Source organism: Sipha flava, unplaced genomic scaffold (genome assembly GCF_003268045.1).
Source record: "Sipha flava isolate LNK unplaced genomic scaffold, YSA_version1 285_pilon_pilon, whole genome shotgun sequence".
NCBI classification, from domain to species: Eukaryota; Metazoa; Arthropoda; class Insecta; order Hemiptera; family Aphididae; genus Sipha; species Sipha flava.
Window position 1 is genome coordinate 422514 of NW_020272952.1, and position 16658 is coordinate 439171.

Below are 16658 nucleotides of genomic sequence, written 5' to 3' on the forward strand. Positions count from 1 at the left end.
AAAAAAAAAATAAATATTTTTCCAAGATATTAATAAAAAAAATTAAACGATATTTTAAATTAAAATTAAAAATGTAACTACCATTAGCAAGGCTAAGAATTATGACAGGGGGGGGGGGGTTAAAATTCATATTGTGGGGGCTAATCCCCTCAAGTCCTCCTCTAGTAACGTCTATGTTCTCAGGTTCTGGTATTTATAATAGAATTGACTAGAATAGGTCTGTACGGCAAATGTTTATAATATGCCACATTTAAATATTGATTATATTTAAACAACATGGATAAATGGTTGATAAATCTTATTCATATAATAAAAATAAATAATTTGTAAATTAATTAAATTTGATAAAATTTAAATTAATTTTTTAAAAACAATATTTGGTTTTAAATGCAGATACTCTGGTAAAGTTTTTAAAATAATTTGTCCAAGTATTTTTTCATAAATATTTAAAATACGTATTTGAGTACATGAAAAATATTAAAATAATAATGTAAATATATAATATAATATATAAAATATTTTTATCTAAATACTTATACTCAAGTACTTTACAAAATTGTTTACTATGCGTATTCTGTTTATGTGTATAGCCGCTGTACGTTTTGCAAGGAAGAATCTAACTTCTCTGAAGAAGAGTTGAACATACACTATTGGAAATATTGTCCATTACTAATGCGTTGCGAGCATTGTTCCGAAGTTATAGAGATCATAGGACTTCGGCATCACTTATTAAGTATATCATCATTTTTTCACGTTGCTTACAATATTTTTAATACAGAAAAATGTTGATTGACTGAAAGTCTAAAATTTGTTATTTCACTTTCTAGAAGACTGTGATTTTAAAGACAAGTATAAAACATGTGATCTGTGTTTCGAAGTGGTTGAGATCGAATTTCTTGAGCACCACGTTTTGAGGCCTACATGTAAAAGTCAGTATAAAAATCATTTTATTTTTTGTTTTTGATTTAAATTTAATAATAATTATCATTACTTATTAGTAGAGAGCGGATCTTTAGGTTTTTACATATTTTTATTGGCTTTATGCAGATTTATGAGGATGAAAAATATGGACGGTTTATCCATCATAGACAGTGGCACATTTAATATATACACGCCCCGGGGCAAAATAATTGTTCTGCCCTTCTCCTATATCAAAAAAAAATATTTATATATATAAATTCAAAGCTAAGCAATAAAAAAATTAATTTTATGAAACAAATTATAAATCAGTTGTTTTACGATATTGTATTAGATAATTTTATAATAATACATATCCTAACGTTAACCTAATTTTTTTTTTCAAAGTGAATATTCCTTTCTTAAAAAAAAAATATGTATATACAGTCGACTCTCAGTAACTCGAAGTTCAAGGGGGAAAAAAAAAATTCGACTTACTAAAAATTTCGAGTTATCAAAAACTTTTAAAAAGTATGTTTTTATTTTTATATAATATGTATTTACATTAACGAAATAAAAAAGAAAATTTACATGTTATTATTTTTAAAGAATTGGTGTAAAGTTAATTGTTTTTGTTTATTTAACACTATATTGTTCTCAATTCTATTTTCTAAAACATCGAGTGGCTTAAATAAATCTTCCATACCTTCATTGCCTTCAATATATTTACGTAATGTTTCTAATGCAAGTGTTGCTTCTTTATTTGTAATGGTGGATTGTACTTGTTGGTCTTCGAATTCTTCTTGGTTATCTTCGTCCAATATATCGGAGATAATATCGTTCTCAGTCCATTCTCCACAAATATCCAAATTTTCATCGACATTAACGTATGATGTAAAGGTTTCATCAATATTTATTTTCTCCGTTAATTGATCCCATTCATCGTTATTATCATCAGAAGGATCATAAGGAGTGTTTTCATCGTTTTCAATTGAAGTTTTAAAACCTGATTTTGTAAAACAGTTTACAATCGTTCCTTTTTTTACGTGTCGCCATGCTTTATCGCATAGCCGTATAGCATCCAATATGTTTATTATGATTTGATTGTTACCATTTAAAGCCGATATAATTTTTTTTACCATTTCTTTTCGATAAAATATTTTAAAATTATTTATTATGCCTTGGTCTAATGGTTGTAATACAGACGTAGTATTAGGAGGTAAAAACTGCACTTGAATAGCATTTAAAGTTGAAGTCAAATTGTGTGCAGTACAATTATCTATAAAAAGTAAGATTTTTCTTTTCTCGGTGACCATTTTTTTATCTAATTTCATTAACCACAAATTAAAAATTTCAGACGTCATCCAGGATTTTTTGTTTGCATGATAATCTAATGGCAATGATTTTACTTGTTTAAAACATCGTGGTTTTTTCGACTTACCAATCAAAAGTGGTCTTAATTTTTCCGCGCCCGACATATTCGCCCCTAACAGAAGTGTTACTCTTTCTTTGCTATGTTTTCCACCTGAACAAGATTGGCCTTTAAACATAAATGTTTTTTCAGGTAAACATTTGAAAAATAATCCTGTTTCGTCAACATTAAAAATATCGTCTGGAGAATAATTTTCGATGAGTTTCGGTAAATTATTTATCCATACGGAACATTTTTGTACATCTACAGCGCCACTTTCACCACAAACTTGTTTAAAAACAACATTATTTCTGTTTTTCCAATTTGTTAACCATCCACATGCCCCAACTTATACCCAAACTCTTCAGCTTTTTCTCGTAGAATGGGTCCATTTATTGAAATTTTTTTGTCAAGACATTGTTGAAACCATTTTAATAAACAGGATTCTATATCAGAGTATTCTCCTGGTTTCATTTTTTTTCGAGTTGCCGAGTTTTCATTAAAGTTTTTCAAAATTACCTCTTTACTTTTTATTATTGTAGATAATGTACTCGCTGGAATTCCAAAATCTTTGGCTATTTCTTGTTTTTTCTTTTCACCTTTTTCAATAATTCTAAGTAAGTTCACTTTTTCTGCAAGTGATAATGTTGTTAATTTTCTTTTTTGAGCCATAATAACCACTGATTTAACACTGTTACACTCGCTCAATAAACGGTTAAACGAACAAACGGCATAGAACTAAAAATGAAATCTATTGTATGAAATTATTAAGGTTTAAGTTACAAACATTTAGTTGATTATAATGGTCGGGTTTTACAAAACAAGTGATAGGCGAAAAATAATCGCCTTGATAAACTACTTTTAGTACTAAATTTGGATAAGAAAATTCGAGATATCGAAAATTTGTCAAATTAATTTTCGAGTTACCAAGATTATTTAAACATTAAGTGTAATTGTTATTTGAAGGGGAATTTTAATTATTCGAGACATCGAGAATTTCGAGTTATCAAGGTTCGAGTTACCGAGAGTCGACTGTATATACATATATATTAAATATAGAAAATGGAATTAACACTTATTATAGGCACAATGATTAACAATACATGGTTTTTTATTAGATTATATATATTATATGCATTATTAATTATTTTAAATTATATATAATAAAATAATCGATAGCTTATAATTTTTTTCTTGACTTTTAAGAAGAAAAATGTTCAATAATATCATGAAAATTAATAGTTTTTGTTAAATCAGTTTAAATGTTGAAGGTTGTTAATTAATTAAGACGATTTTCTCCCGGTGTTGATCTGAAATAAGTTTTGACCCTTTTTAATGTAAAAAATGATTTTTCCGTTGAACAATTACTTGAAAGTGTACATACATAGTAGCATCCTTAGAGCAATATCAATATAAGGATATACTTCAACTAAACTATTCTCTTTTATAAATGCTAACATACATTGAACATTTTTAGGTACAATTGTATTCCTTTTGTAAACTTTTTAAATGTGCCCTAAAGTGAATACCGCGTTCTGTGTACCCGAGTCTTTATTATAAACATTGAACGAAAATATAATATCTTATAGAATAATAAATGTAATATACCTATTTTGCTATTTCACAATTACCTAGGTGACTAGGTATAGTATAATTTTTTTAATTACTTATTAGATGCTCAACAATATTTTTTAAAATACTAAGCAATACCGTAAAAGATGTGAAAATTAAAAAAATCATGAACACATCAATAATAAAAGTTAGAATATTTTGCCGCTCCCAAAAATTTGCCGCCCGGAGCATTTGCCCCTTTCCCCCTCCCCTTAAATGCGCCGCTGATCATAGAGTTCGTAGGAAAACATTTATTTTACTTATTTTAGCATATTTTGGACATTGGAGAATATTTAGCCTATTTTTCATATTTTTGAATATATTCAATTATTGTTCATAAAAAGCATATTTTATTTCTCGAGTTGTGATTCTTGTAAGAAAAAAAAATTTGATTGTTACCTATATTGAAATTTGGGACTGAATAGTGCAGTGGTCACACAATGTGGCTACAACGCGCGCAGTCACCAGTTCGAACCCACCTGAGTGCAAAAGACATTCTGCAGTCTTCTGTAGTCGCCCCCTCCCTTGCCGTCATTCAGGCTGCCTACTCGGGTTCTAACGGACCCACTCTACTGGGAGTGAAATCCACACACGGTAGATTCTCTTCTTAGAGAAGGGGGGTACAAGTGCTTCTAGTGCTTCTATACTACCCCTCCCAAGTAAAAAGACATCGATAAAAACCCAAATGATAGTTTCGATTCAAATTTGAAAAGAAAAGTAGTTAAGACTTGTCATCCATTTTTTCCATTTAAATAATTTATCTTTTACCAAGGAATAGTGCATACAAGTTGTTCATTGTTTTTATTTAAGTATTTTGTTTTTTATATAATTTTATTATATTTATACTTCTATGTATGAACTGTTTTCAATTTTTATATTTAAATAATTAACTTGTTAGCAAAGGAATGGCCCACAACAGTAATTTGATATTTTTATTGAACTATTTAAGAAACAAAAAATCATATTATCGCATATTTACAAATTTAAGGAATATTTAGAGCAGTGCCATAACTAAAGTTTCAAAGACCCAGGTGTAGACAAATGTACATAGGTCCCTCTTTCATGAGATACAAACCAAAGTCAGACTGACTTCACGCTATGGAATTTTTTATTCCTTAGATCGGATAGTATTTGTGGATGTATTGAATTTTAAAGAACCAATAGATAATTTTCTAGCTGAAACAATTCTGTGTAAAGCTTCAACTTAGTAGATATAAAAGTTCACAATTGTGTATCGAGTAGGCTTTATTAATAAATGTACTTGTAGAATAAACTATAAAGATAGGTAGATAAAATATATAATATGAATATATGATTATTGGTTTTATTAATATGATTTACAATAAAATATAAAAGTATATATATAGAAGTAATCTATTCATGAAATTTTAGACTTGGTATTTTTCCCAATATTTAGATAAACAATTCCTTATATAACGGACCAGACTTTTACATTTTGTTATATAAAATTAAATACAAGATAGTTATACAATAATTATGAATTAATTTAAATAAAATAAAAAAAATAAAAGTTGATGGCTATCTGCCCTTTGATCCTGCGTGCTCCAGTGCTGTGCACCGCCTGCTCCTATGATTTTTATGGCACTGATTTAGAGATTATTTTAGAGTTTTTTTGGACCATATTATCATCATATTTTAAGCTTTTAAGAACCTTAAAATCCACTTATTATTTATTAGTTATATATTATTAATTTATCTCTTCTCGGTCAATTGGATAAATTTGGTTGTTCTATCAGATTTACTATAAAATAGAAATTCTAGAAAAATGCACATGTTTATCAAATAAATACGTATTACATATGATACAATGATGTATAATTAATTTAAGCTATAAATAGTGTGCTAATGCTTTAATTCATTTTTATTTAATAATAAATTATCTATTTCAAATATCTGATTTCAGAAAGAAATACTACTATTAGTAATGTATGTCCATTATGTTTTGAAGAGATAGGAAATGATCAACAAAATTGGAATAAACACTTAATTGGTCCCTCAGCATGTGAAAATCATCCACGAAAAAATTATCTTAAACATCATTAATAAGAATTAAATGTATATGGTGATCAAAAGCCGCTTTGTGGCTAAAATAATATAGTGTCTGTACCTATATTACAAACAAAGTTAAATTTAAATTAATTGCCAAAGTTTATTAAACCGTCTTCACAACATATGCCAATTTTATTGATATTATATTAATCGTAATAAATTACTTTTAGGAATTGACTGATTGTTATTCAAGTATTTAGTTTTTTATTAACTATTGAGTAAATTGCATAACTTATGTTATAGCCAATTTATTTTTGTATTTTACAAATTTTTAAATTATTTATGTTAATATAATGTATACATGTTACATGTAACTAACATAATATTTTTGTTTTTCTTCTACATAAATGGTGTATATACTTACATTTAAAAATACATTTAATATTTTAATTTGTAATTTTTGTATAATTAGATTTGCTATTAGTAAAACATATATTACGTTGTATATATATAATTATAACTACTGCTAAATAGACAATCAAACCATTTTACATTATAAGCAAAAAACAAGTGGTAAAACTAAAAATGTTCATTCAATCAAATATTCCATAGTCAGGCCATCCCAATTTGTTTCCAACATCAATTTTTTTTTTTTTAGTTATAACTAGATTTCGCATTTGTATGCAATTACATTATTTTAATGTGTGTATGCAGTTTGATGAAAGTAAAAAATGTGGATGATTTGTGTAACAGAAAATGCATAGGATAAAGTTTATTTTGCAATTAAATGCATATTTTTGGGTTGACTGAATATTTGAAGAATTTCAAATATTTAAGCATATTTTGTATAAAAGTTCATTAAACCAATTATTTTATTTTTTATATTATATTAGACAGTAGAACCTACATTATGATTTATCAAATATATAACGTGACAAAGCTTCTACTGCAAAATCTAAATTTATTCTTAAGTATATCATAAAAATTAAGAAATTCAAGAATTAAAACAAATCAGATTAACTATATCAGAAAAAAAAATTAAATATTGCTTTCAGAAAACTGCTGTTTGCTCTATGACCAATATGAAACATGTATCAACATCAATAAATGTAGAAAGATTGTTTAGTATTTATATTTAAACATATAATTAATAAGGCAAATATCACACCTGAACACATAGAAAAATAAATTATTATGAATTATTTATATAAAAAGTAAATATCATAAATTTTTATTTTTTAAAGTTTTTTTATTGAATTTCAATATTTTTTGTTTCGTAAATATTTATATAAAAAAAAAAAAAAATGGCAAAAAACATTTAATACATTATGATTTTTTTATTATTCCTAACTAAAGTATTTGTTCTATTTGTTGAACATATGTGTAAATATTTGCTTTAATTAATCTTATAAGTTGATATCTGTATTGGAGATAATAAATTTATCTAATTAAGTATCATTAATATTTAAAGGAAAAATATGAATATATATTTAAATGCATTTATTTTGAGTAAGAGCATATTTTTATATTAAAAAAAAAAAAAATATGAAGCACATATTTAAAGACTTTTAATGCATAAAAGCATTATTTTAAGTTTTTTAAGTACATACAAATCTGGACCATAATTATAAATAAATAATTGGAAAAACAATAAAAATTATATTACCATGTGTATATTTATTGTTTATACCAGAGTATGTGTATAAAGTTTAGCCTTATAAGCATCAGCTGCACTTTTGTCTTAAAATAACATTAATTAACAATGAAATATGTATACAGAAAAAAAAAATTTCATAAAATAAGTTTATGGAAAATGTTAAAAAGCAAAAAATAATAAACCTTAGAGCGTGATTGTTTTAAATCAAAAAACAAATTTCAATTGGTAAGAAATAATATATATTAAAAAAAAGAACAAGAAATAATTAACATATAGTTTACTGAAATGTTCTAAGGTAAAACATATCAATGTTAGATAGACCTTGTTGTATTTTGTTAATTCTAAAACATAATTCTCATATTAAAATGCTTAATACTTAAAAAACATTTTTTGATACATTTGGCAATTAAGTAAACTAAATCAAATTATATTTTAACACCAGTTCATGATAGTATTTAGCGATGAAGTAGTTTGTCTTAAGGGAAAACATTATTGTCAGTCTCGAAGGTGCATTCTTTTTTTTAAATATATTAAGGAGTAATATAGCAATTTATTATGTAAAATTTTATTCGCATTTGATGAGTTCAACATCGAAAATCAAAGTGGCATTTGGTGGAATAACACCAGGATGTCCCAAAGCGCCATAAGCATAGTCTGGAGAACACGTCAATTTTGCACGAGAACCAATACTCATCTGAAAATATAAAATAAAACCAATGAAAAACTAATAGATAAAACAAATTAAGTTTCAATATGAAATGTTTGCAGAATAGGAAACTATTGCAATATTTAGTCTTTTCTTATTTAAATATAGTTCTCACCTGAGCAACACCTTCATCCCAACCTTTGATAACTTCTCCCTTTCCAATCTTGAACTTGAAAGGCTTGTTGCGGTCTCGGGAAGAATCAAATTTTTTGCCATCAGTCAACGTACCTATCCACATAATTGTATAATTAACTAAAAGGTTATATTTCAAAACAAATCATGAAACAGATATAAACTGCACTTTGATTACTAAATAGGTTATCTAAGCTCATGAAATACTATACTGACAGAAGTTAATTAATCACAGCAAGGGCAAAATCAAAAATTAATTTTTGAAAAAATAGCAATCATATACCGGGTATTATGATTAATGGCAAATAAAATATTCGAAATCAAGTGGAAAAGAATTGGTAATATAAAAACCCAATAGACGAATTGACGGACGATAACAAGACGCTTCACGGGTGATGAGGTGATTCGTTAGCACAACCATACTACTGCGATACGACCCTCGGAATACAGATATTTACTCAGACTTACCTGTGTAGTGTACAGTGACAGTTTGGCCTTTTTTCGGGAACGTCGCACCTGCGAGAAATACGGAAAAAAATTAGTTTCAAATAAAAACGGCGCGCGCGTGCACACAGCACACGGTGGTCGTCACCGCCGCCGGGATTAGTCCAGAGTTAACCTCGACGTGTGTTAACGCGCACCGCACCGGTGAAGCCGGGCGCCATTGGTACGAGATGTGAAACACTCACCGTCTCCTTCGACCAGGAATGTAACGTCCACGCCCATTGTTGGTGTTTGCGGTTTTATAAAAATATTTGCGCGAATAATCGGATAACGACGGTTGCGGGAAAGAGACGCACGCGACTAGAACCTAACCAAGTAAACAGAAACAGCGGAATGAATAATAGTAATAGTACAAAAAACAAATAGGTAACAGATGTACAATCGAACAGCCTGGACGAAGCGTCGATAAACGTTGTTGCAGTACGTGCCCGCGTGACGGTCCGAAAATGTAGAGCTGTGCGCACAGTGGCACCACCATACCGACATACGGCGACGACGTTCCCGCCATAATATATTAAAGGCAGCCATACACTCAGCGTTATACTGGATATGTATACTTGTTCATGTGTACATGTCAAGTAAACCTGAATACAATATAGTTTACACACGTAGCTGAAAACTGTGAATAGTCTCAGTGAAGCAATGGCTCCAGCACGTAGACGCGACTACTACGATGCGTTAGCCCTTTCAAATCTGCTCGTAAATATTAGTCAAAGAAAGGGAAAAAGAAGCGAAAAAAGTGGTGTAAAAAATGATTAATGAAAAGAGATCAATTTACCCACGTAAATTAGAGCGTGAACTACGTGAAGTATTTTGATCACCAAGAAAATCCAAAATATAATAAAACCACAGTGAAGGTTTGTAAACATCGTCTGCAGATGCTCCAGATTTTATTGATTGAAAAAATAAAAATGTGAAACTTTTAAGCAGTTTAAATATTGGGTTTTATATGGATCGATTTAAAATGTCGTTAAAAATTAATGTATTTGGACAGGGAAATTTTATACTACGGACAGGGAAAACCCCCTTGGCTACGCCCTTGGGCATCCCTTTATTTATTTTGAGCCATTTCGACCACTACAATTATCATTAATAATATTTATTATTTATTATTATTGATATCTGTGGTTGTAACTAACCCAAAGACACAGAAAATAAAAAATTATAATATGATTTTTGCTACGAATTCAAAATAAAATTATAAATACATGTATAATTACATAGTTAAAATGTTTTGAAATATGCTTTGATGTATAAATCTTAACAGCAGGGGCAAAATTAAAGTGAGAGTTGAAGGGCAGCTTATATATATTAAGGGCAGATATATACATTTACAGGCCATATACATATCACGAATATAGTATATAAATTATATCATGTAACAAATCATAAACTAAAATAGTGATACCTATCTAGTGGAAAAAAATTATATAATCACAAAGTGTACAATAATATTACCACATCCATGCCATATTATTACTGTAATAATTCACAGAATAATAATTTCTTAAAATATAATTAGCTAAATTGGGAAATCATATCAAATATATCATCAATAAATGGATATTTTTCTCACGTACGAGTAAATGGGTATTACCTATATAGATAAATAATTATAAATTGACGAAATTAAATAAAATGAAATAGGTAGATAATAATTATCAATTAATTTTTATATTTATACTTTAATTTTTCTACCATGTAATTTACCATAATGTTATGAAGACGGAAATTACGTTTTCAATATCTTGTAAGTAGTTTCATAAGAATAATACAATTATTAATCTAATACTTAAATAATTATTATAATTATCATACATTTTAGTTATACAATTGATTTTATACAGATAATGTCCGTATTATTTTATATGACGACTGGTAAATGTAGGTATTAAAGAGGTCTAAAGTTTATTATTTTTCTATATTTTACCAGTTGCCTGATTAAAAAATAGCATGACTATAAATATAAATATATTTTTATTTATTTACGCCCGAAGGCAAGAGAGTGTTCATAGTGCTACAATTACAAAATAGGAGGCCGTGTACGGTAATTATATTAGGCCCCTTCCTAGGATTTATTTTTGTTGTACGTCTTATTTATAAGTATCAATTTTTTTAGGTTTTAAAACATGTTTTACATCAGTTAGTATATGATATTTGTATATATATCAAATTAAATACCTACAACTGTTGGACTACAGCCTATTTGCGCCCCAGAGTAGTAAATTTGTGTCCCGAGGGATGTGGACAGATGCACACTTTGCACACCCGGTTTTTGCGACACTGAGTGTACATAGAATTTCAATATATAATTAATTGATTATAACATGATTATGATTAGTAATATAAGATAGATTTTAAACATAATAATACAATTTCGTTACTAAATATAAAGGTATTACATTATAAGAAAAAAAAGATATTGAATATAATTATAAATTCAAATTCAAACATAAATGACGAAGTTAAGATTCAGAATCGAAGTTTAAGTCGAAGCTATCGAGGCTGTTGCGAACCTGAAGCTTTACTTCTAGCTACTTTTGGGGCTCATTAAAACTATATGATTGACTGTGGAATGACTCATAAGAAATAGTTTTTGATCTCGTATAAAAAGTTGGAATTGACAAACCAATTTTTTCAAGTAATTTAAAAAACTGAATATTATTATTTAAAATTTTAAGAATAAAAGATGCATCATTAAATTTACATTTAGAGGAGAGTGAGTGTAGACCTAACTTCATTGTAAGCTCCTTTGTGGAACAATACATTAAAAACTTATAAGATAAATATCTCAAGAAGTAAGATTGTACATTATCTAGATGACTAATGTGATTAAGTTGATAAAGATTCCATATTATCGTCCCATACTCATAATTCGAACGTACTATGGAACAAAATAATATTTTTAGACAAATAATAATTTTGAAATCATAGCATTGACGTCTGATGAATCCTAACATGCGTATTGCTTTGCTGTAGATAAAAGAAATATGTTCAGAGAAAGAGAGATCAGCAGACAAAATAATACCCAAATTTTTAATGGAAGAAACTGAGTTAAGGTCTTGATTATCAATAGAATATAATAGAATTATACATAACAGGGTTTTACATTTAGTGAAGGATATCTGAGCACATTTATTGATGTTTATTAATAAATGGTTTTCTTTACACCACTTACTGAAACGAATAATATCATCTTCAGGGCTGTATTTAGGGAGGAGCTACAGGGTCATGTTGCCCCGGGCGGCTGAATATGAGAATATAATTTTTTATATTTTCAATATTTAATGATCTTATATTTTTGAAGTGAAACTTCTTTAAAATATAAAAAGTATATCTCAAAAAAATAAAAATATGTATCGCCAATCATGGCATCACGACACACACACACACTCTCTGTAACAGTCGAGTACTGTCGATATATCCAAAGATTTAGGAATATATAGAAATATTCCTATTTTTTCTATGTCCTTATGTTGACATTGCACTTAGAATGTTTTTATGTACAACAGCAACGAATTGTTCTTCAGAAAGATCTTTTTCAACCTGTAGAAATTTGTATTTGGTATAATGAAGCGTTTTTTTATTGTTGCCCCCTGATGTCAAATTCTTAAATACGGTCCTAATCATCTTGCACCATATTACAGTCTTCTAATGAGTTAACTACCATATTTATCTGTAAATCGTCAGCAAAAAAGAATATTTATAGAAACTGAACACACTCTGTAGATCATTAATAAGTAATAAGAATAATAAGGGACATAAATGTGCATTTTGTGGTACACCAAATAGGACACTAAAAGCAGATAACATTTGGTCTAAGATTTTGACTTGTTGAGTTCTTCCCGTTAAAAAGGTGCCAAACCAAGATAGTAGTGGGTTAGCAACGCCATGAGCATTAAGTTTGTTTTATAATAATTTGTGGTCAACTGAATCGAAAGCTTTATATAGGTCAGTATACAGTGTGTTTCCTTTTAAAGGTAACACTAAATAATTCTGTCCAGTGACATCAGATTAATATGCGGTTTTTAGGAGGGGATAGGGAATACATAAATACACATTTTTTAATGATTTTTACATTTTTAGATCTTTCCGTGTGCGCATGCGCAATACAACTTGCATTTTTTAAATGGCAACAGGTGTTTTGAATACCAAATTCGGATAGACCGAATTTTTTTAAGTCGATTTGGTCCTTTTTACCATAGCTCTAAAATCAAATCTGACTAAATGGCAACCAGTCAAAGTTTCGATTAAAATTATTGAATTTTTCACCAATCATACTAGAATTTTATGAATTATTATGAAATTTTATTTATTATTTTTGTATCCGTAGGTTTGTAGATATTATTAAATCATTTAAATTTAATTTTGAGGAATTAATTAACCTCAATTAGACGTAAATGTTAGTTCAATTACTAAGTAAGAAAAGATTAAACAAAATGATATGATTTATTTCTCATAACTTCTATTATTAAAGTTTCTATTTAAATTATTAATTTTATCAATTATTGTTATTTAGGTTAATTAATTCCTCAAAATTAAATTTAAATGATTTAATAATATCTACAAACCTACGGATATAAAAATAATAAATAAAATTTCATAATAATTCATAAAATTCTAGTATGATTGGTGAAAAATTCAATAATTTTAATCGAAACTTTGACTGGTTGCCATTTAGTCAGATTTGATTTTAGAGCTATGGTAAAAAGGACCAAATCGACTTAAAAAAATTCGGTCTATCCGAATTTGGTATTCAAAACACCTGTTGCCATTTAAAAAATGCAAGTTGTATTGCGCATGCGCACACGGAAAGATCTAAAAATGTAAAAATCATTAAAAAATGTGTATTTATGTATTCCCTATCCCCTCCTAAAAACCGCATATTAATCCGATGTCACTGGACAGAATTATTTAGTGTTACCTTTAAAAGGAAACACACTGTATAGTGAGGTTTTTACCCACTATAAGTGTGCGGTATTTGGCTATAAAATATACTTACCTGGCAATCCATAAAGTGTGCAGTTTTTAGATGCAACCCTATGCAGTGCCGCAACTACTGAAGGTGCAGACAGTGCAAGGCACCGACTGATAGGCCTTAAAATGATTGTATTGGGGGCCTTGGATTCCGCAAATTTCTTATATATATATATATTATATATGTATACACGGTTCCACATGATTTCAAATGCAGCGTTGTACTATCGTTAAAATTTGAACTGTAAGGTTAAATATATTGTTTTTAAATAATTTTCTATACTCCTAAATTGTATTTAAGCTGATTAAGGAATGATGAAGGGCCTCTAAAATTTTCTTACACCTGGAACTCAAAATTGTAGGTGTGGAACTGGATCTATGTCAAGTGATGCAATTTAAATAAGATACTTCTTTCATATCGGGAAAAAAACATTGTATTATGGTAAAACCAATTAAAAAAATGTTCGTAAGAAAAAATAAAAATTTTATGAAAATACCAATATAAACCGATAGTTATAAGCAGTGCTCGACTTGGCAAAATTAAAGAAGGGGGACTCTGTTACTTTAAAGAAAAATAGCGTCCCTGAGACTTGTTAAGCGTTATAATTATAACGTTATAATAGTAGGAGGACGTAAAAATTTCTGAAAATTAGTTGGGGTACTCCGTTCCCCTGTGTCTCCCCTCAAGGCAAACACTGGTTATAAGGAGGTTGTATTATTTTGAATAAAATAAGTGAAGGGATACAATCCCCTGTAGTTCTCTCCTCACTTCGACCACTGTATCTGTGGTTACAACAGTTGGAACCATGAATGGCAGACTGCGCTGCAGGCACACGTTGACCATAGATAATAAATAATTTATTATCCATGCGGCTATGATTTGTAGTTGCGTGTAATACGTAACGTTTTATAGCACCGGTTAAATGTGAATAATTAATAAGTAAGTGTCCTGTGATTAGAGTAACGTGGACGTGTGTGGTCCGTATCGAACGTTATCGACGATTCTTTTGTTACACATTGCGTGTCCGTTCGACACGTCTTTATGGCATTATTAATAAAGTCCGCCATTAATTACACTCGCGCGACTGGTCTGGTTAAACATTTATTCGTTCCACAGTTAAACGCTGCTCTCAGTCTACAAACTTATTCGTCCGAAGCCGCCGCCACGATGAATGAACACGAAATCGTTCCCGACGTCATTGACGTTGCACCTAGTGAAAAATTGGAAGTAAGATGTTTTACGTTTTAGTGTAAATTAAATAAAATCGATTTTGTGATCTGCAATTTAGCCGTAATCGGTGTAGGAACTCTTCAAATTTTTTTTTTCAACGTCCTCGTATTTTGATGATGCGTTTTATCTTATGTAAGATTGTAATTATACAATTCTTTATAGTGTGGTGAATTATTGTCCAGGGAAATGTATGTGTAATTTGTTGAATGCATACTAATTGGTTGTATATCTAGGTATTATGAACCAGTTCAAAATGTTTGAAGTATAATAATGATCTCAAGGTGTTAAATATTTGATTTGATATGAACAAGTACATTGTACCGTTTTAAAACCATTTTAGAAAATATCCTGATTTTATTATTTTTAATCATTTTTATAGTTTTAAAAGGTCCATATGTTTATAAATATTTTCATATTTTAGGTGTCTTACCCCAGTGGAGTTACTGTTGATATGGGTAATGAACTCACACCTACTCAAGTGAAAGATGAACCATCGGTAAACTGGTCAGCTGATTCAAATGCTTTCTACACTCTTTGTATGACAGGTAATATTTGATTCATATTTTGAATTATTCAGTTACTTATTCTTCTTATTATGTCCTACACCCAATTCTCTAGATAAACTTGCCAACTACTTATTATTTTTAGTTTCTTCCCTTCATAGATACCATTTATTTTTTCATCAAGTCTTTTCATTTTAAACGTCTACAAGGTCTATCTTTCATTAAGTTATTTCCTTGCTGGATTCTTTTCTACCACGATAAGAAGTAAATTTTGATTCCTCCAAGTCTTTCCACTCTTTTGCATTCATTTAATCTTGATTTTATTTGTGTTACAGATCCTGATGCACCAAGTCGTAAGGAACATACATATAGAGAATGGCATCATTGGTTAGTTGGAAATATTCCTGGTAAAGATGTTAGTAAAGGTGAAACACTCTCTGAGTATGTAGGATCTGGACCACCGCCTAAAACAGGTAAATTATAAAAATGAAATCATTAAAATTAGTGAGAATGTTGTATAAAAATAATTATTTAATATAATAATTTATAGGACTTCATCGTTATGTATTTTTGGCTTATAAACAACCATCAAAGTTGACTTTTGATGAACCACGTTTAACTAATAGGTAATATAAACATTAACTATGGAAAAATATGTACTTAATTTAATTTTTATTTTAGATCTGCTGAAAAACGTGAAAAATTCTCTATTGCTCAATTTGCACTTAAATACAATTTGGGAAATCCTGTAGCTGGAAATTTCTATCAAGCTGAGTATGATGATTATGTACCAATACTTTATAAGCAACTTGGTGCTTAACTAAAAATATAAAAATATAATAAAAAATCAAATGTAGGATCATTTATATTTTTTTTATAAAAATTAGTTTTGTATAGTGATGCATCACCTATATTTTTATGTTTAGAACAAATTTTGGATGTGGTTTAAATAAAACAAATTAACTAAAAATTTTATTTTGTGTTGACATTATTTAAACTCCTCATCTTGGCATTAATAA

At 28.7% G+C, this 16658-nt stretch overlaps 2 protein-coding genes and 1 pseudogene across 2 annotated transcripts; 1 reads left to right on the forward strand and 2 right to left on the reverse strand.

Annotated features, from left to right (window-relative positions):
• Nucleotides 1-3409, reverse strand: part of LOC112685655 — a 6680-nt pseudogene extending 3271 nt beyond the window's left edge.
• A 4486-nt stretch (nucleotides 3410-7895) lies between these two features.
• LOC112685644 (12 kDa FK506-binding protein) lies at nucleotides 7896-9307 on the reverse strand. The gene is made up of 4 exons (XM_025557580.1): nucleotides 9114-9307; nucleotides 8893-8940; nucleotides 8408-8520; nucleotides 7896-8280 (listed from the first exon to the last, which is right to left on the reverse strand). The coding sequence occupies exons 1-4, from the start codon at nucleotides 9148-9150 to the stop codon at nucleotides 8152-8154; spliced, it is 327 nt and encodes a 108-aa protein (XP_025413365.1). The 5' UTR covers nucleotides 9151-9307; the 3' UTR covers nucleotides 7896-8151.
• A 5458-nt stretch (nucleotides 9308-14765) lies between these two features.
• On the forward strand, nucleotides 14766-16474 carry LOC112685645 (protein D3-like). The gene is made up of 5 exons (XM_025557581.1): nucleotides 14766-15133; nucleotides 15558-15681; nucleotides 15975-16112; nucleotides 16190-16265; nucleotides 16321-16474. Exons 1-5 carry the CDS (start codon nucleotides 14948-14950, stop codon nucleotides 16457-16459), a joined length of 663 nt encoding a protein of 220 aa, XP_025413366.1. The 5' UTR covers nucleotides 14766-14947; the 3' UTR covers nucleotides 16460-16474.
• Nucleotides 16475-16658: the final 184 nt, after the last annotated feature.

Coding starts and splice junctions, on each gene's coding strand:
- LOC112685644 (XM_025557580.1), bottom strand. CDS start 9,150: ATGGGCGTGGACGTTACATTCCTGGTCGAAGGAGACG. Junction 8,521..8,892: donor TGTCACTGTACACTACACAG/GTAAGTCTGAGT, acceptor TTATGTGGATAG/GTACGTTGACTGATGGCAAA. Junction 8,281..8,407: donor GGGATGAAGGTGTTGCTCAG/GTGAGAACTATA, acceptor TTATATTTTCAG/ATGAGTATTGGTTCTCGTGC.
- LOC112685645 (XM_025557581.1), top strand. CDS start 14,948: ATGGCATTATTAATAAAGTCCGCCATTAATTACACTCGCGCGACTGGT. Junction 15,134..15,557: donor CACCTAGTGAAAAATTGGAA/GTAAGATGTTTT, acceptor TTCATATTTTAG/GTGTCTTACCCCAGTGGAGT. Junction 15,682..15,974: donor CTACACTCTTTGTATGACAG/GTAATATTTGAT, acceptor TTTGTGTTACAG/ATCCTGATGCACCAAGTCGT.